Raw genomic sequence first — 21,361 nt, 5'->3', positions numbered from 1 at the left:
CACCGGTGACCCGTGGCAGTTAACGTGTTAACAATGAACATTAAAAATTAATGTAAGTGAGCACCTCATTCTTACAAGTTTAATTACAAAATCTACAAAAAAATATCTTGTAGTGTAGATAGTCTCACAGGTCGGTGAAATTTCCATTTTGCCACAGAATTTATCATTATCTATTTATTTTTACATTACTGGCATATTTATTTAGGCCTCGGATTATTTGCAATTATATTTTCCATCAAAACAAAAGCTGAAACTGAAACGTAATACGTTGAAACCGTTTCATGAAAAGTCGTTACGCTGTCGACTAAACAAACTGAGCTAATGGCTCAAATGGCCCGCGGCTCGCGCCCAAACCCATTAAGTTCAAAACTCAATAAACATCATTGTTTCAGCGCTTAACTAGGAAAATAACCGCTCGCGGCCGCCCGGGGCCGCTTTAGCCCGATCTTCAACTCGCCGCGACCTCTAATATTCATAAGTCAATTTCCTGGCCCATTAATACGTAACGAAGTAGCGCAAATGGCCTTATCGCTTGTGCGCGATTACTTGCCCGCCGCTCTCTTACATAATTCAACGTATTAAACGAAATTGTTTAAACCTTATTGCTCGATTACGTTTCTCCACCCCGGGCACGCCTCGTTTCCCGCCGCCAATCGGGTGACGAGATTCCACGTTTGGCCCCCACTTTGGGCCCGTCCCCTCCTTTCGCGTGCCCGCCCGTTTCTGTGCTCCCGGTTTCAGTTGACACCGAGTTGTGAGTATCGGATGTTGGGCTGGGACGAACGTGTCCACCGCTAGCTCGCAGCTCGCCGCACGCCGCGCGCTCACCCGTGCTAGTGCTAATTCACCTGTTACCGCACATTAGCTAATCTGCTCAGAGGACATCCGCAGGGACTTACAGACACTCGTGTGCAGTGAAGTGTTAATAAACTGGAATGTTTTGTTGAACATTCAGATGTTTCGAGTCCAGATTATATTAAAATAGGCCTTGCTATGACGATGCTTGCGATGGCGCGAGGATCGGAGGAGCGTCGGGATAAGGCCGAGGACGAGGCCGAAGGGGAGACTGAGGCCAACGGCGAGGTTGATGTGGTGGGGGTGGAGGAGGCCGCGCCCGTGGACCTGACGCGGCGGTTGGGGCTGACCCGGCCGCCCGACAGGCCGGCCATCGCGTTCTCCGTGGAGAACATCCTGGACCCCACGAAGTTCACCGGCCGCTCGGAGGTGCCGCTGCGGTACGACGAGCAGTACTGGCGACCGCACTACGACAGGGATGACAGTGACTCCGGTGAGTGCTGGGCTTGTCTCGGCTTTAGATAACTTCAGTGTTTTTTTATGTAAGGCTAGAAGATTCTATTAGATCCTTACCTAAATATGTACCTATTTAAAACAACACTAAACTTTACATAGCCAATAACCAAATTAAATTATAATTTATGAGTATTTAAATAAATTTTTCATTGATTAAAATGATATGAAGATAAACCTATCATTAGTGAGAAAGCGATTAGAGAAAGCTAGTTATGGTAATCTTGACTTCATAATTGTTATTATATAAACAGCTATTGGTTTCTTCAGCGACTAAGAACAAAAGAAAAAGAACAGCTTTTTAAGATAAAAAGCTTTAAAATGTCACTGTACTTAGTGCAGTGAAATTTTAAGGCTTATAAAATAATATCGTCGCAATGCTCTATAGTCTATATAGCGCTGTTTCAAAGAAATAGCCTGATTAACCCTTTACTAATCAGCGCGACAATACAACGAATTCAATTGGTTGCACCGGAGATAAAGCCACCAATCACGGCGCTCGTCTTGAAACCAAATAACGGCTTATTGTTTTTCAATCAGTACTTGTTTATTATGTGTTATTTTTAGAATATTCTGAGTAAATAGCATACGATTAATACTCATGTAATATTATCACTATTTAGAAACACAAGAAGTCTGACAATGGGTTTATAAACTATTGTTTTTTGTTTTTTTTTTTTGAGGATTTAATAACATCCAATGACTTCGGCGCCTTCGGCGCAGCGAGAGGGAGTGTCAGACTCTTACTGACTAAAAACCACCCCGTTCCTACTCCTGCTTGTCGAGCCGGAGCCCCGGTAAACCCGCTAGGTAGTCCGCAGCCCCGGAATCTGGTCGTGGTGGGCGGATGTCAGTGAACAATGTATGACTCTTCATCATTAGGAACTTCTATTAGCCTTATATAAATAATTAAAGAGAGTTTGTAAATTGAGGTGTAGATATAAGTAGGTACAACCCTTAGATTACCCTGACGCTTAGCAAAATTTTTTCTTTACATGAGAAAAAAGAAACATAATTTAATACGAGTTAATGTAATCTATAATTACTTACACATTATTTACAACTTAAAAATACTTAAAAAAAACGGAATAAAAACTAAAATAAAGTAAAAATGAAATAAAAATTCTCGTTAGGCGTCGAAGTACTCGTCCGCATCGCTGTCATTGGGGAACGAGATAGTAGGTAACTCATTAAATAACATCAGTAGGCCCGTAGGCCATGTTGCTACTGTATTACATGTTGGTACCTGTTACAAAAAAAAAAATGTAGGCCGCACGACGTCGCCGCGTCCGCGCATGCTTATTCATGAAGAAGAGTTACTCTGTGACTCGAAATTAATAGAGCTTTTCTCAAATTATTAATTAATTAGTGAAATAACTTTTTTTTTAGTAACCTAATTCAGTATGCTTGTCTCACGTTAGTTATTATAAAAAAAACTAACATAGCTCGTAACTTAAAAGCAAGGTTGGTTACCCAGACTGTAAAAACACTTATGCCTTTGAGTTGTACTTACGTTATAAGCGTGTGTGTGTGTGTGTACAAAAATCATCGCTGAACACTAATCTCATTAAAACTTGAGAAGCACTACACCGATTTGGCTAATTTAGGGCTTTGTGGAAAATAATTCAGTAATGGGTAATTTTAAAACATTCCATGTAGGCTCGCGGTCGTCATTGGGTGAGAGAAGAATCTCGACCAATGACATGCAAATTGCATTTCTTTCATTACCGAATAGTCTAGCTGAAAAAGTTTAAAAGAAAATGTAATTAAACAATAATAAACATCCAATTTTTTTATATACGTGAAGCTACAGTTAATAATGATACAGATTTCAATTAAAAACCCCATTAAATGTTTTTCAAAACAGATTGAAACATGCTTTCTAGGTTTTATTGAATGCCATAAGAATAAATCCTCAAACTGAGTGACTGTGATGTAGGGGTAGCGTGCGAGGGTTGGGCGCTACATCGTTGGGTTAAGCCGTAACAAGCCGTCGGCTTAGGGTTGGATGGGAAGCTGAGCTATAGCTAGTACTGGGAGGTACCTTGTTTATTGAATGTACCTACATTTCTTGTGTACCTACTTTAGGTGCTAAAGATACGTGCTAAAATAAACTTTAGTTGTAAGTTGATGTTAAAATTAAATGATGATTGTCGAGTTTTTCATTTAATTTTTTTTATGATCTAAGGATTTTCTGTAATTTCTCTCATTGTATAAAAAATCGTTGCCCCACTCTAAGATTTTTAAAGAATATGTAAACTTAAGTTATAAGTTGACGATAAAATATTTAATATGATGATTGTTGAGTTTTTCATTTAATTTTTTTTATGATCTAAGGATTTTCTGTCAATTCTTTCTTTTTTCTTTGAATCGTTGCTTCTAGGATTTTGTCCTGTCTCATGAATGTGTTAACAAACATGCAATTGTGTATTTTTATAGATATTGATAGAAATTTTCGAGGTTACATATGCAGTTAATATTTGTTTTTTTTAGATTTTGTTTTGTTTTGTATTGTAGTTGTTATTTTGTTTTGTAGTTTGATTACTTTTGATGATAGATGATCTTTATTCATTCTCAAATATAATTTAGAATTTTTCTTTTTTACTTCACTTAAGTATATTTTTTCCGTATATTACTGAGCACCACCACATTATTCACACCACTTATTAATCAAAGCAACATTCTTAAATATAAAATGAAGCATAGAGTTTTTATGTAAAAGCCTTTAATGTAAAAATTAAACAGCAACAAAATAATGCAATAAAAACAAAATGGCCAGTTAGTTTCATCAGTTTTGAATTTCGAACGAAGTGTCAAATAAAAAAAAACGTAACAAACAGATTGAGTGTTGCAAAATAGAAAATGTTTTTGTTGTATCACCACTTATAAGTGTTTTTGTTCCTTAAATGGTTAAAATTTGTCTAAAAAGCGTTGCGAATAAAAAATGCTATTTTGGAAACAATTAATTCTAGAATTTTAGCGTCGGCGGTCATTTTGGCTAGGATCATTGGGCTATTCAGAGGCGCTTAGTGTGACCAATTTGGGGGAATTAAATACGCACGTACTTTAATATAAAACAGGTGTACCTGTTTAACTGAAATAATGAGTTGAAATTCTTTGTGCAATGTGTTTCGCTTTTTGTGTGAATTGTCATTAGTATATCTACTTTGTTTGTTGAATTTACGGGCAAAGTAATTGAATACGGCTAAGTATATATCCGGTGCATTGTGATAGGTTCAGCTTTTCATTTGCCTTATTGGCACTGACTGTGAGCACTTCTATTAATTCCTTCGGGGATTAAATTTGTGTGGGTTCAAAATCAAAAGGCAATCTAGGCATATAGCTGTCGGTCCTTATGTACAAAAATCCGCCGCCTGAAAGATGTGCGTGAGAATAAAATAGATATTTTCTTCTCACGCTCATGATTTGATTTTACAAGCGTAGGTCTGTAGGTTTCGAGTAGGTTCGAAAAGGTATTGTAACCGGAGCTGTGGACCGAAAATATTAATATTATTATGAATGCGAAAGTTTGTACATTTGTTTGTTAAAATGGCTGAAGGGATTGTGATTGAAATTTAGAACAGAGGTTGATTATGGTCTGAAATAACACATAGGATAATTTTTCCTACGGGAACGCGACCAAAGCCGTTGACAGAAGCTAGTTAGTTTACTTATCACATTAATATTATAAATATCAAAGTTTGTTCTTTTGGATGTAAGTCCGTAAATTACGCTGAAACTACTGAACGGATTTTGATAAAATTTGGTATACAGACAGGCCGTGCGTGCGACGCGTCGCGTTCTGCGTGCGCCTCAAAGAGCCATCAGACCACCACAGATGGGGCTCAGTAGGGCTGATGCCTGATCCGGAGCTACGGACTACCTAGCGGGTTTACCGGGGCTCCGGCTCGAAAAGCAGGAGTAGGGACGGGTTGGTTTTTAGTCAGTAAGAGTCTGACACTCTCGCTTCGCCCAAGGCGGGAGAAGTTATTCGATGATTTCCCCCCCTCAAAAAAAAGGGTACATACAGCGTATGATAATCGAAACAGAAACCAACAATGCAGACAGAACACCTATAGGTACGCAAAAGCTTTACAACAAAGCATTAAACGATTTAAAAAAAAAGCACTAAACTAAAAAGCTATTTGCCATATTTTTTGTGCTCTACATAGAGACACGAGAGGCTGCGGATCTTTTGATAGAGTTTAAGAGAAACAGTTAAAAATAAATGTAGAGCTAACTATATTGGAGGCACGTCGCGTATAGGATCCGTGACCACATTTTGTCTATACGAGTACGTCGTGAGTTAACTCTACACTATGAGTTTAAAAAAAAATAGAAAAGGAAATTTGTTATTAAATGCAATTGAAGTTCTATTTCTGCAATACATACGTGATTGAAATACCTCAGGTTCGATTCCCGGATCGGACACAACTTACATAATAATTAGGTTGCCATGGTCTTAAAAATCTTAAGCATAGCGTCTGGGATCGTGCACCTACGGTGTAAGGCAATAAGCTTATTTATAACATCCAACAAAATATGCTGTACTACCTATTCCTTATATCTAGCCTATCTATCTACTTATTTATATCAAACATTATGATTCATTGTCAACCCCTAAATATCGAGTCAAGCGTAAACTCCGCGCACGGGGACCTTAAGGCCGGTTTGATGGCCGTCCTATTTAGATGAGATGCTCGATAGCCATTGATCTATTACGGAGGCGGCTTTTACGCGATTTGCGCGGCACTGTGAATAACGCGGAATTGCCATTTTGAGCAATTGATTTGAGTAGCGGGAATAAGGAGGGATTAGGATTAGACTATAGTTTTGATATTATGGTTATGTTCCTAGTATCTATTCAATGTTAGTATATTCAAATGTTAGATATACATATAAACTTCAAAATAAACCATCGAACATCGACCGAACTTGTTAAAACATTTCCGCCGTGGAAAAAACTTCCTATACAAACCCGCAAACAGGGAAAAATAAGAGAACCAAGTCTGCAACTTGTGCAACTCACTCGCGGCGATTGGACGGCGAGGGACAGAGACAGAGATACAAACCCCGTACGAGGGTAAACGAGACAGAATCAACCCTATATTGCGAACGTCCCTTTGCGCAGCAATCCGTGAAATTAGAGTCGTCTAAACGAATCTAACGATTATTTTATTATCCCTTTTACGCTAAGATTTGTTCCTTGCTCACTCAAATAAAAATAAAAGGTGAATAAGGCGTTGCGAGGGTCAAGAGGCGGACATAAATTTTGGAAGCGTTTAGGGTTAGGATTGGCTTATTTTTCGGTCCTTTAGGTCCGGTCGGACGCGCCGGACGGTGCAGTCGAACGCGTCTATGGTATATTATACCATTTGTTTTGATCGTTTCATGGTCTATTTTTGTAAGTCAGGTTTAGTATGAGTTGCTTGTTTGGTCTTTTAGGCATTTAAGTTCTGGTTTTTGTGTTTATTTTTGGTACCTAATTTGTACAATCATGATAATTTATTTTGGAAATAGTGTCATATTGTTAAGGTACGTTTTTTAAAATAACCAGAATTTTAAAATTGGTATTTAGAATTTTCCTTGGTTTTCGCCTTTTGGTACCACGTCTGTTTTTGGAACCATGTATAATTTTGATACCATGTCTATTTTCTGGTACCGCACCTGTTTTTCCCATTTCTTAAACCTACCTATACTGAAAGTTCAATTACTTATCTTTTGTTAACTACATATCTACTTATATACTTTATTTGAGTGGCACAATAAGAATACAAAGCTTTATTGTAACGTTGTACACCTTGGAAAATAAATACCTGAGTTACAGTAAAATTATAGCTTGATTCAATGCGCGGGTAACGCTAAAAACAAGATATTCCAGTCTTATGATGGATAATAGATTACGAAAAATTGCAAAAGAAGTGTAACTACGATTTCAAAGCAACGGTTTGGCAGTAAACTCACTAACTGCATAAGAAATTAATTTCCAAAACACAAAAAATGGAACCATTAAAGTATAAAATTACTATTAAATACTTAATCTAGAATTTCAACAAGAAAAGAAAAATCAATTAAGTGAATATCCGTGCGGAAACGTCGGAAATTTTAGTCGAGGCGGCCATGATTGTTGTAAGCGGAAGCCGGAAGTGTCGCAAGCGGTGTTAACGAGGAGCTTTATGTTGGCAACACTGTTCCCGGTGACTTTTTAATTACGCCACTGAAATTACGTGAAAATTCCCAAACGCTTGTTGTGAATATAAAGTAAGGGGTGAAATTTAACCTTTTAGTAAGTACAGGTAGGTAGGTATTTTGGTATTATAGCAATGAATAGCTATATTCGTTGCTATATTGCAACGTCACGCCTTTTATCCCCAAAGGGGTAGGCAGAGGTGCACATTACTAAAGTTCTCAAAAATGTTTACAAGTGTTGTTGTGGCTCCAATTTTTGGTCTTGGGTGTTCAAATATTCAGGTACTAAGGCAGCTTAAAATGTTTAGAGCTTAACAAAGGTTGAAAAGATTACTCAGGTGGTAAAAGCGTACTTAATGATGTTAATGACATGAAACTCCACGCATAGAGCTATTAGCACTTAGGATTAATAATTTTAAGTCGCTCTAGTATGAAGACTTATTTACAATTTGTAGATTTGAACTTTTCAAAATAATCAAAATGTTGGGTGTCTTGTTAGTTCAAGATCTTTGTGGTATAATATCTATAGTCCTTTACTTACAACTTACCTGCTAGGCTGCTTCTAAAAAATCTTCGTTTTGATTTTCTTCACATGCCAAACTAAATCAGAATGTCACAGCCGCCATTTTGGAAACCGTTAACCTGCTCTAAAGACGTTCTAATCTTAAGCTAGTTAACTAAAAACGTTACACGCTCCCATCACGGCACTAGACACACATTACGGACCCAACCGAGCAAGCAGCCTTCCAAAATTACACATCTCCATTTTCTTCATTTAACAAATTGATGAACTCCTTTTGAACACAACCACCAAACGAACAACGACCTTCGACATCACTACATTAAGTTCAAAATCCTTCGAATTATATCCACCTCACTGTTGACGCTTACGCCCAAGAGATAAGACTGGGTTGGGTTAATGGGGATCCGTTATGGGATTTTTAACCTTAGTAAACAGGTATTAAGGATGGTAATGCGTTGATTTTTGGATGGTTAGGGTGTGTAGAGGGTATGGGGTTGCGGTCTAAGTTTGTAATTAATAAAGCTCTCTCGATTACAAGTGCCTTTCCTCGGCGGGATTTGGGGAGGCTTGCGAGAATGTGGCACCCTTGTACACCCACCAGGGAAGAACGATTGCTATTGTTACAGAATAATGATTATTTAATTAGGATTTTTCAAAGATTCCCTTTGATTGTATTGTGTAGGGGAAACTGTGACTTATTAATTACTTTATGATAAGATAGGTAGTTATATATCTGTAGTTATGAAAGATTGAAAAGTTACGGTTAAAAATGTACTTTCTTTTCATATTTACACACCTAGATGGAAATAGATGACGTTTTCTTTTTGAGGGGGGGGGGAATCATCCTATGACTTCTCTCGCCTTGGGCGAGGTGAGAGGGAGTGTCAGACTCTTACTGGCTTAAAACCACAACGTTCCTACTCCTTCTATTCGAGCCGGAGCCTCGGTAAACCCGTTAGGTAGTCCGCAACACCGGAATATCATGTATGTATAGGACCTCAACATTCAAAAATCACGATCTGGTCAATTAAATACAGGTAGCTTTTTACTAGCTCTTAAGCTTAGACCTTTAGTCCATCCGGAGTTGCGGACTACCTAGCGGGCTTACTGGGGTTCCAGCTCGAAGGGCAGAAGAAGGCACGGGCTGGTTTTTAGTCAGTAAGAGTCTTACACTCCTCGTCTCACCTTAGGCGGGAGAAGTCATTGGATGATTTTTTCCTCTTAAAAAAGACCTTACTCAGCTCTTAAAACACCCGCAAGAAGAGTGGAGGTGATTTAATATTGCACTTTGTCGTCACTATTACAAAAACGACACATTACATTTCCCCCACCATACGATACGCAACATATACATACATACGTGGCATACAATACAACATACATTAGCTTTGCACCCGTGTATCGGGCCGCAACATAAGCCCTGGCTTTGCGGCCCAACAACTGGGGTGCTGTCGACAACTCCACGCCTGTTGTGACGTCACGTGTTTGTAAACATTGTATATATTTATTCGTTATGTTGTGTGTATGAGGTGTATGTACACCTAGCTTCACTGACAGATTGACGGACAATTCAATTTGACGTTTCAAAAGTGCCTAATTGAGGATTAATTGAAATAAATGCTTTGACTTTGACTTTAATGTACCTACAAAAAAATGTTGTAGTTGGATGTCACTAGGAAGCTTGCGTTGCGGCGGCGTTCCGATTCGCTTATAAGTATTTTCTTTATTTTTTCTTCTAAATAAACGTTGCCTCACACTAGCATTTTCTCATATGTCGTTGATGCGTTTACAAACATACAAATGCAGATACACATGACACCCGAACCCGAAACGACAATTTGTAGGTCACACAAGGAGTTGTCTATGCGGGAATCGAACCTGCTACACATTGCGCAGCAGTCGGTTGCCCCGTCACCATGCCAACCATAGAATAAAAAGTAGTATAATAATGATGACGTGTAATTTCTTTACTTTGACGAGTAATTTTTTCTAAAGTTTGAAATCACCAACTCGCATTGAACAAGCATGGCGATTAATGCTCAAACTTCCGCAGGAAAAGTTGGGAAATTATGAAAAATATGTCTACCATTTATAAGTAAGTAATACTTTATCAGTACACTAAACTATATCAACTACCAACAAGCCGGCTCGTAAATCAGCGGCCATTTTAAAAACGGCACTGGAATTAATTAAGCCATAGCTGTCTATTAGTGTTGTGGTACTTTTTGTGCCGGCAGTCAATTAACAAGGTATGTCGGCTTCGCAGCCAGCTAGTACCGACAGACAAATGATCTCTTTAAACTATGCGATTTATTTGTTCAGGACTGTGCAGGGTTGTAGCACAGTTGGTGTAGGAAGCGATGGGATGCGAGGCTTTGCTATATAAAGTTAGGGTTGTTTAGTAGTGTTTTGTTTATTAGTGACAGTATTTTGATTGAAGGAATTGATGCTAATTATTTGAATTTTTGGATTTGAATTGATGGTAAAAACATAAGCGAGCAGATTAGAAAGAAGAAAATAAACATTACCCTTCTTGACTGTTGTGTCAAAAGGTACATAATACTGAAAGTATGTACCAACCGAAATGATGGAAATTATCCATAGTTGATGGATATGGATGATATATCATTGGCAATGGTTTAAAATGAAAATTAGGTAACAAAATATTTTGTAAACCTTAAAAATTAACTAAACAAAATCTTGTTTTATTACTCTATTTAGGTAATAAACACATTAAAAGTAAGAAACAACCCAAAATCATGAAATTAATTAGCTGCCTATCTAACCAAACCTAACGCCACGTATTTAATTCGGCCAACAAGCGTCGCATGCGCACCAATAATATATCCATCGTCACGCCATCTGCTCCTTATTTTATAGCTTCTAGTACGTGGTGCACAACCCTTAGCAGAAACATCTTTAACGACTCTCCCATACATCGTAATTTAAACCTTAACTACTTCGTTTTATTGACAGTTTTCGCTTGAAACAATTTGCCGTTTATGTCGTTTGTAATTAGGCCGTTTTCTTATTAGTGTGTTTTCCAATAGGGCGGTTTATTTATTTGTTGTTTAATGTGAGAATTATTCTCAGTCGATATAGAGGGATGAGCTGAAATAATATTTATTAGAAAGTTTTGTACATCTATTAATTTTTGGACAATAGTTGCTAACTCCACTACTTTGAATGCGAAGCTTGAAAAGTATGAGAAACCAGATATCCAGTCCGCGGCCCCGCGAGATGTGCGCAAACTCAATTCTTGCAGCACGAAGTTAACATCAACCAAACCAACTACAGTCAAACAGCAGCCTGTGCAAAAGGTAGACAATTCTCAGCATCTCCGGCAAAGTTCCCAACAACCCAAATTTATAGACGCGAAACCTACAAGTCAAACACTGGATCACTCAGTCTTTACTGTCCCTAGTCAGGAATGTGACACTGATGCTGACGGAGAGTGGACTGAAGTTAAAAAGCGTAGCTCTAAGCGGCGTCACCAACCATTGCATGGGACTGCTGATCCTCAATCGATTAAGGTAAAGGCTGTAGAAATACGTAAATACTTTCACCTCTGGAATATGGCCTCCGATATTGATGAAGTTCGCGAATACCTCTCTCAGTTATATCCTACTACTAAATGTACAGTTGAAGAGTTAAATGCCCGTGGGGATTATAAATCTTATAAAATCGGTGTCCCAGTTGAATCTTACGCCAGTATTTATTCTGCCGAGATCTGGCCATTGAATGCTAGAATAAAGCCTTGGATAAATTACAAAAGGAGCAGCCCAACTTCTAAAATAGGCGAACTACAGAATCCGCCTGTTCGTGAGCCCTTTCGTGAATCAACTTCCGCATAAAAAGAACATAACTCTTCATGCTTGCTACCAAAATGTACGAGGTCTAAAGACGAAGCTAGCAACGTGGCGCAACCACTTATCCTTGTTGGAGCAAAGCCTTGTTGCTGTCACTGAAACTTTTCTGGACTCTTCAGTCCTAGATTCCGAGCTCGAAGGTGGTGACTGGTGTATCCTGCGCCGAGACAGAAATGCGCCTTGTGGAGGCGTCCTGCTGGCGGCGCGAACCCCTCTCGTGCTCCGCAGGAGACGAGAATATGAAACTGAATGCGGCGAGGATTTGTGGGCGTCGTTTGTGTGGCATGGTCTCGCATTCTTAGTGTGTGTTGTGTACATCAAACCCAGTGCTGGTGATGAGGAATATATGCGTTGGTTTTGCAAAACCGAGGGCTTCATACAGGACTTTAAGGGTTTTGTTCTTATAATGGGGGATCTTAACCTAAATAGTGCATCAAATAATATTATTAATTATTACTGCTACTTCTTGTCATTTTGTTGTTTAGTTGACAAGAATGATATCTTTAATGTTCATGGTGGAAAGTTGGATGTCATATTAGTCCGGGAAGGTTTCCACGAGGTGTTTGTGTCTGGGATTGATGGTATTGTTCAGCCGGATGCGTATCATCCTCCGTTGGATGTGGAGGTAAGAGTTGAATCAGTTCTTTGTTCGAATGTTATGGACCCTAGCAACATCAACCCTGCAAGAGATTGGAACTTTTATAAGTGTGACTACGTGCAACTGTATTCGTTACTATCAGAGACATCTTGGGATTCTGTTCTGCGAGCCGTTAGCGTTGCTGATGCGGTGAATGCCTTCTATCAAATTATATACGACACTTTTGATGCCTGCATGCCCAAGAAGCGTCGTTCTGGGAGAGTAGCTGAACGGTACCCCGTATGGTTCACGTCTGATATAATCCAAGATATCAAGCGTAAGCTCGCATTGCACGCTGCTTGGAAACGCTCTAAATGCCTTGAACATTACAAAACCTTCTCTGATCTTCGATGTAGCTTAAAACATCGTGTTGCTACTGCGTATCAGACGTATATTAAACGCGTGGAGAATAATATAAGGGTCAACCCGCGCGAGTTCTGGCGACATATATGCAGTTTGAGATCCAAGGGAGGGTTTGAACCGTCGGTGAGCTACTGCGGCGAAAGTTACAGCGGTGCTGCTGCCGCGGAGGTTTTTGCTAAATTTTTTGCCAGTGTATTTTTGCCAGATATACCAATATTAAATGTCACTAATATCGAAACTTCAGACATTAGTAAAAATAGTAATTATATTAATATCTTTCAGTTCTCCTCTAAGGATGTTTTAGATGGGTTAAATAAACTAAAAGTCAGTAGTTCCGTAGGCCCGGATAGTATGCCACCCACTATTCTAAAGCATCTGAAGTACTCATTCATCTCTCCTTTATGCCACATATTTAACCTGTCACTTAAGACAGGATTTTATCCCATCCAGTGGAAAGTCTCCCGCGTAACTCCTATACCTAAAACGTCGGACAAGACAACCGTGGAGGAATTCCGGCCGATTGCTATTTTGTCATCACCAGCCAAGGTATTCGAAAACGTGCTTCATAAACTTATATACAAACAAGTTGAAAAACATCTCAGTAACGCTCAACATGGGTTTAGATGTAGGAGATCTGTGGAATCTAACCTGTTGACTTTGACAGAGTATATTTCATCACAACTTGACCGACGTCAACAGGTTGATGTTCTATATTTCGACTTTCGGAAGGCATTTGACCGCGTCAACAATGATATCCTGCTCGCGAAACTTAATGCCATAGGTATCTGCCCTAGCCTTCTGCTTTTACTGGCCGACTACCTTCGTGACCGCCAACAGTATGTAAGGTTGGGTATTTATGAGTCCAGTACTTACCATACGCGATCCGGTGTAAGTCAAGGTTCAATTCTTGGCCCCTTACTATTCCTTTTGATGATAAATGATCTCCCGGATGTTCCCCAATACGCAGAATGTCTTTTGTATGCTGATGACCTTAAACTCTACACTTGTGTCAACAGCATATCAGATTGCGAGGCTGTTCAGAGGGACATAGACCGAGTGTACGATTGGGGAGTCGCAAACAAAATGGAATTCAATCCTACTAAGTGTTATGTCATGACTTTTGGTCGGAGGCGACACCTTGTTACCTTTGATTATAGAATCAATGGCATACCTATAACCAGATCATCAAATATGAGGGACCTGGGTGTCATCTTCGATCAGAAGTTGACATTTCATGATCACATTGCCACTGTTGCCAAAGAGTCATTTAAAAGACTTGGATTCGTATTAAGAAACTCAAAAGATTTCAAGAATACACAAGTGATAAGACTCCTGTATAATACGCTAGTCAGAAGCAAGCTGGAGGCCAGCTCATGCGTTTGGAGTCCATACGAGGCGTCTTATTCACTCATGCTTGAAAAAGTACAGAAGAAATTTTTGAGGTTTCTCTACAAATGTTCTCTGGGGTACTATCCATACATGTATCCGACAAAGTACCTTGTAGGATGTCTAGGTTTTAATATGTTGGATACTAGAAGAAACTTTAACCAACTCCACATCGCGCTTAAAATCTACAGAGGGATAATTGATGCTCCTGACCTTCACAATGAACTGGTTCGACTCTATGCTCCTAACAACTACATACGCGCTCGCAGGCACCGTCTGCTATCTGTGCCCGCATGTCGTACCGTGGCCAGGGCATCCTCCCCTATTCCTCGTGTCCTGTCCGCGCTCAATAGCCTCATGGAAGCCTACCCTGACTGTGATCTATTCGTGGATGAGCTTAAAACAATTAAAAGGGTCTGCCTAAGCTTTTGCGAAAGCCTATAGTGTCTAGAAATGTTTTGTTTTTCTTTTCGTTGCCTTACGTGTATTGTGCAATGGTACCGTATATATTATTGATTGTTTTTTTTTTTTTGTTTTTGCTTTACCAATTTTATAGTGTTGTTTTTTTATGTTTTTCCTCATTTTATTTCAATTTTATTTTTATAATTCCATATTTTGTGTGTGTTAATGTAATTGGTCTTTTAAACCGTGTTAACATATTAAATAAATAAAAAATTTGTAGGAAGACATATTTTGATCATGTATTGGTATTTATGTATCAGCATTTTTTTATAAAGACAAAGTCCGCGGTATGGATTCGTTACATTCAATTATTGAGATACGTTATATTGTTACCTCATACAATGAAATTATTTTTGATATCGGGTAATTATTTATTTATTTATTATTTTATGTACACACATATAACACAGAAGACAATAGATAATATAAAAATTGAAGTACAAAGGTACTACATATTCCTATTGGAATTTCTTATTAGTGGCAGGAAAGGTAATTAGGTATATGACATACGACACAGTGTATGTATACTAAAATCAATATAAAAAATATCAATAAATTATCGTTTAATATAACTAAGAAAAATTTATGGGATCGACTGATCCTTAAATATCGTATAAAATGAACTTATATAGAATTTTTAAACACCAATATTAGTAGAATAGGACTTGATCTAGAGCCATCACAAAATCTGTTCAGTAATCATAGCCGTTCTATTATAAAAATAATTATTATGATCAATAAATTCATACCTAGTTTACTAATCCTAGTTCCCAATGTTTTATTACATAGCAACGTAAATAAATACTTTAACATCTGCGATTTAATTTGTTGCAAATATTATAACTGCCGTGTCTAGGTTTATGTTCCACGATACTGGAACTCACATCCTGCTGTTTATCATCTATTATACTCTCCCCAACTCTCATAAACTCGTTACATCGTCACCGCCACAGACTAAAAATATTAGCAGATAGTTTAAGTATCAAAAAATATCTCTCTCCCAACGTAAATTGACCGTATCACCAATCACTAACCCATTCTAAACATCCGAAACGTAAAACTAAACGCTATAAAACAAACGCCCAATTTTGCTAATATTTATACATCCTGTCCACCATTAAATTTCGCATTTTAGTCATTTCACTAAACACAAAACTATCCAGCCATAAATTATTTTTTAATGTTTCCGGACTTCGAATTTCTTACCAATGTTACCACATTAAAAATTAATAGCCGTTTTAAAACTATTTCGCATTGGCAACACTAGCTGCGCGCGCCGACGGAGAAGGAAACGGAAATGTCCATTATATCATCTGAAAAACATGAATATTTTTTATGAAAATGGCGTTATGAGGAAACTATAAAAGTGTTATATTTGTATAGCATCAGCTGTTAAGTGTTGAGAGTTCGTGAATGAGTATTTAAAAAGTTTAGTTAATTATGAGAAATGATGCGTTCTTATTTATGAAGACTTTATGGCGAGATTGAAATACATCCAGGAGACTAAACGACTTATATTTAACTTTACTACTCTCTTACTTAGCTTCACTGACGGACAGACTGACAGACTATTATTTATTTCTCTCTTTGTTAACCTTTAAAAGTACCTAAGTATATGTTTAACTGGAATAAATAATTTTGACTTTTGACTTAAAACAATCTTCTCTTTGTTACAGTAAAAGACCACTTGCAACACTCAGACATCGAAGCAGACGAAGTGGAAACGGATGACCAGACCTCGAACCTTGACGATGACATCCTCACTCAATCAGATTTGGACGAAAACGGGGACCCTAAGAGCCCCACAAGTTCTAGCTCAAAGAAAGGCAAGAGCAGTTCCTCAAGAGACTCCAAAGGTGGTACGAAGCCTAGGAGAGCAAGAACTGCGTTTACTTATGAGCAGCTGGTTTCTCTGGAGAATAAGTTTAAGACGACGAGGTATCTGTCCGTCTGTGAGAGGCTCAATCTGGCGCTGAGCTTGAGTCTCACTGAGACACAGGTAAGATTGTGAAGACTATCATTTGAGTATAAATAATATTAACAATTTCTTTATGTTACTGTTATACCAGTTAGTTTCATAACAACAGCAGTTTTCTAATTCCCTTCTTGTTTTTTTCAAACATCAATGTTCCTGTAGAATTCTGAAATATTTTGAAGTTGTTTTTTTTATTAAGACTTGATAAATTGAAATTCGTGAGTTTGAATTAAACCGCGGAAAATTGTTGCACAACCATTAGAAATTAAAAATAGTAACTATTGGTTAGTTTTAGGTAAATTAGTAAACACATAATAATGTGAAACCCAACCATTCCACTATTTACTATTTTCTTCTAACCAAATTCTTTTCCACAGGTCAAAATCTGGTTCCAAAATCGTCGCACGAAATGGAAAAAGCAGAATCCGGGAATGGATGTCAACAGTCCAACGGTTCCACCACCTTCGGCTGGGGGCTTCCCATCGGGGCCCTACCCTGGGGGCCTGTTGTACTCCCACGGGGTCCCATACCCCTTCACGGGGCCTGGTCCTTACGCCCCCTACTTCCATCACCTTGCAGCCAACCACCATCACTCTCACGGTAGCCTGGGACACTCTCACACGTGATTGTGGCAACGACCAGGGTCCCAAGATCCTAGGGTCGAGAAAGAAAACGAGAATAGTTGTGGACTATCCAATTAGTGAGAACTTTTCAGTGTTTTGTGAGGTTATGTTGGATACTGTAGTCTGTTCACGGCTGTGCACCAGTATTTGGTCAAAAATAAGGGGTGGTTATTGCAGCCAGTCCAATTAACGATGAATCCGTTCAAAAATAGAATCTGTTAAACTTTTTAAACATTAATTTCAATGTAGGTATCAATGCTCTTTTGGTTCCTACATTTGCAAATATCATTTTTAGACCCGGAACTATGAGTGATATAAAAAAGTAAGTACCTAAGCACTGAAATATACAATTAGGCATTCTGAACAAATCAATTGGTTTTTTGTTCTTCATTTAAACGTTCCTATAATAATATGAATTCAAATAACACATATTATAAGAGTGCAAAAGCAATTTGAACTGTATTTCAAAGGAAATCAATTTCAAATTCCAATAATAAGAACATCCGTGAACAGATTACAGTGTGAAATTGTGACGAAAATGTATTATAATAGTGCAATTTATTTAAGGTAACTTTATGAATCGATTGTGATACGTATTAATAAGAGAAATAAGGTTTATTATCGTATGTATTTAAATAACTTTAATGTAAGTGCCAACGTTTAGACTACTATGAAGAAACGAATCAATTTATGCTATTAATGTTAGAGAACAGAATTGCTACTTTTTTGTTTATTCGCGCCTATCTCGTAAACTAACAGTCGTATTTAAATGAAACTCTTTTTATTTGACAGTTCTTTTATTCGAGAAAGGACCATACCTACTATTGTTTAATATTACGCTATAACCGTTGAGGATAGTACACGAATGTCAAATCGTTCATCAATATTCTTTATTTTAATCAAAGAATACACGTCTACTTTGCTTTCATTTTTTATAATGCTGATTCATATTTTGCATTTGTTTTCTGCTTTTGCACAGAATGATCTCAAAATATAATTTGTCTGTTAATAAAGATACCTAAATTAGTATTATGCAAAAGGACCAAAACCAGATGCGATCGGACCGAAGGACCAAGAAAAAATAAAAGACTTCTTTTCGCCAATGAATTCTGTTACATGAGTAATTCAGTTATTTTTCACATAAAATAAAATAGAAAATGTTTCTATTTGATAATGCGCTTTATCTACTAAAAGAAAGGACGAACTCTGTTCGATAATCATTTATTAGTTAAAAAATAAAATTAAACTGGTCCTTCTGATTCTTAAGAAGATAATAAATCGGTCCTTGCAAATCTATTACATATATTAAAAAATCAAAAGCTTTTCAAATTCATTCTCAAATGTTATGCAATTAACACCAAAAATAAATAAGAAAATGTAAATATTTAGTTCTAAGCTATGTATAAAAGTATCATGTTTGTAAATATACCAAACATTTATGATTATGGCTATTTCCTATAACTTGCCAATGAATAGTTTTATAGTTTATTTATTTTATATTTTGGTTTTGATATTGATGCCAGAAAATGTAAGTTGGGATAGGTATTGAATTCCAATTTTTATATATTGTGCAATTTAATATTGCATTGATATTTAACGGCCGAAATTATAATGAATAAACTATCTCAATCGAAAATATGAGGATAAGAATCGATTTTTGCCGTACTTTCGGTCGTTAGTAGTAATTATTCGGGCGATTATTTATAACATATTTTATTTATTAAGTATTCACACAAAACCAACATTAGTGTTACCTATCTCTTTCTCGCAAGTAATTGAATTGTGACATCTTATTTTACTTCTTTTTTCTATAGCAAAACTCATTAGGAATGTAATTAGAAATTATTAAAAAATGCCTATGTTCGCTTTTGTTTATTTTATATTAAATTCGACTGAAAATTAAGAATAAATGTAAATAAATAAATAAAAGAACCCACGCTTTTAGAGCTAATTATGTTCCTATTAAAATTTATGTTAATTTATATACAAAGGGCCTTTTACAACGTCTGAATAAGCAGTTGTTAGTTTGACACATTTTTTAATACATTTTGTACTGAAATAATCAAGTAATACATCATCTTATCCATCAGTGGTTTTTACAGAAATTGTTGGGTTTATCAGACATGGTGAATTAGGCCCTTAATACTGATGATGTATAAGAATCTTAGCGACGAAATGAAATTAGGCTTAATGTCCTTTTCAAAACTTTTCTTAATATTTTATTTTCATAAAAATAACTAGCGGACCTCACTGAAATTTGTTTCGCCTTAGAACCTTCTCTGCGCATTTTTGTTTATTTTTTCTTACATAAAAATCAAGCCAATAAAATAAGAATTAGCGTAATCAGTTCAGCTGTTCTTGAGATTTGCGCTTACCAACAGTTAAGGCTTTGATTTTTATATTATTGATGTATGTCACGGCAGCACAACCATGGTTCCTTAACAGTAAGGAATAATTTCAATGTAACAAGATAAAATATGATTATAACTTTCGTGAGACATACTAAATTTAGTCTTTGACAGCCAATAGAAAACTGTTGAAGGCAAATCCTCCGCTAACGTTGGTCAACGGTGACAATCATGGCGGTCAATTATTATTATGTTATCGGCTTACTGAGAACCAATTTGAGCCTATAGCATGGCTTGAAACTAGCCGAGTTCATCGTCAAACAGTTACGTGAGTAAGCCGATAACATAATAATTAAGATAAAATATGCTGCCCATAATAATATTATTTTTATTTTGTCTTTTTCAGTTATGTTTTATTATAAATAGTTAAGTATATGCTAATACAATGCTCAACGCTGTAAATATTTGTAATTAGTTCTGCCATTACATTTAATTCGATGTTGACATAAAATAGTTTCAAGTTATAATATATTTTGTTTTATTTTTTATTAAAAAACCCCCATTATCAAAGTATATCATCAATATACAAAAATATTTATAAATAGACAGGAAGTAAATGTTTAATAAATTGTCATTTATCGAGTTGTCTCTGAAGGGTTCGATTCCCGGTTCTAACCGACAAGTGTTATTAAAATTAAGTTTAATAAATGAGACTATGCTAGAGAAAAGGTAATGTAAATATACTCTTATGTGTTTGTTTACTGAAAAACCTAAAATTACAATTACAAGAGTTCAATAATCTCTATACTGCATTGACGACACAAAATACTAGTACTTATAATTATTCAAACGAAAAGTAGAGTCTATCTAATAATAGCCTACACGACAATTATACTATCCAATAAGCATCGTGTAAAAATACACCAGCCAATGATCTGCCATTAAAAGTAACAAGGAAAATATGATTCGTCACATAGCCTTATTTACCTCCATAACATTTCCCGGTCCTTATTTACACATACATTTATTATTTATTAAATTCATAGGGAGGGTAAGATAGGGTAACTCATATCGCCTCCAGTCATCTTTAAGGGGTAAACTTACCCTTAGGAAGTTGCGTACTAAAATATTTACGATGAAAAATAGTGTGGCATGAAAATAAAATTACTTAATACATAAATTATTAGTTTTGGTGATGTGCGGATGAAAGGACCGCATTAGGTAACTCAGTCAAGTTTATGACTGTTTTTGTAAGCACCTGACTGTTACTTGCTAATAGTGGTATGCGTAACATCAATCCATCATATCAATCATATAAAATATTATGTACAATCGATATACATATACCTAGACTCGCTTCCTGGATTGGATGCTTTCATTTTAATCCACGGATACAAAAGAAAATAAATAAACCTCCTTCCTATATCTCACATAGGAATTTATAGGACCAACAACCCCTTAGAAAATTGGTAAATACATCAAAGGCGAAATAATTGACACGTATAGACGACTAGAAAGTTTCACGCGCTCTTAAAACCGCATGATTGACACCCCAACATCCATCCATCGAGATTAACTAGCTAAAAATGTGTTGAACGGATTTTTTTTCGCGCGGCCTCCTTTGAGCCGCAACCAAGATGGCGGCTAGTCATCTGTCATTTTTAATTGTATGTCAAAC

General features: G+C 36.9%; 1 protein-coding gene across 1 annotated transcript; it reads left to right on the top strand.

The window, feature by feature from the left end:
• The first annotated feature begins 751 nt into the window (after positions 1-751).
• On the top strand, positions 752-20,210 carry LOC118270803 (homeobox protein slou). Its single transcript, XM_035586583.2, has 3 exons — positions 752-1,288; positions 16,414-16,736; positions 17,090-20,210. Exons 1-3 carry the CDS (start codon positions 994-996, stop codon positions 17,336-17,338), a joined length of 867 nt encoding a protein of 288 aa, XP_035442476.1. The 5' UTR covers positions 752-993; the 3' UTR covers positions 17,339-20,210.
• Positions 20,211-21,361: the final 1,151 nt, after the last annotated feature.

This window comes from Spodoptera frugiperda, chromosome 13 (genome assembly GCF_023101765.2).
Source record: "Spodoptera frugiperda isolate SF20-4 chromosome 13, AGI-APGP_CSIRO_Sfru_2.0, whole genome shotgun sequence".
Lineage (NCBI taxonomy): Eukaryota > Metazoa > Arthropoda > Insecta > Lepidoptera > Noctuidae > Spodoptera > Spodoptera frugiperda.
The sequence above is the reverse complement of the archived record's forward strand: the minus strand, read 5'-3'. Positions and strand labels throughout refer to the sequence as shown.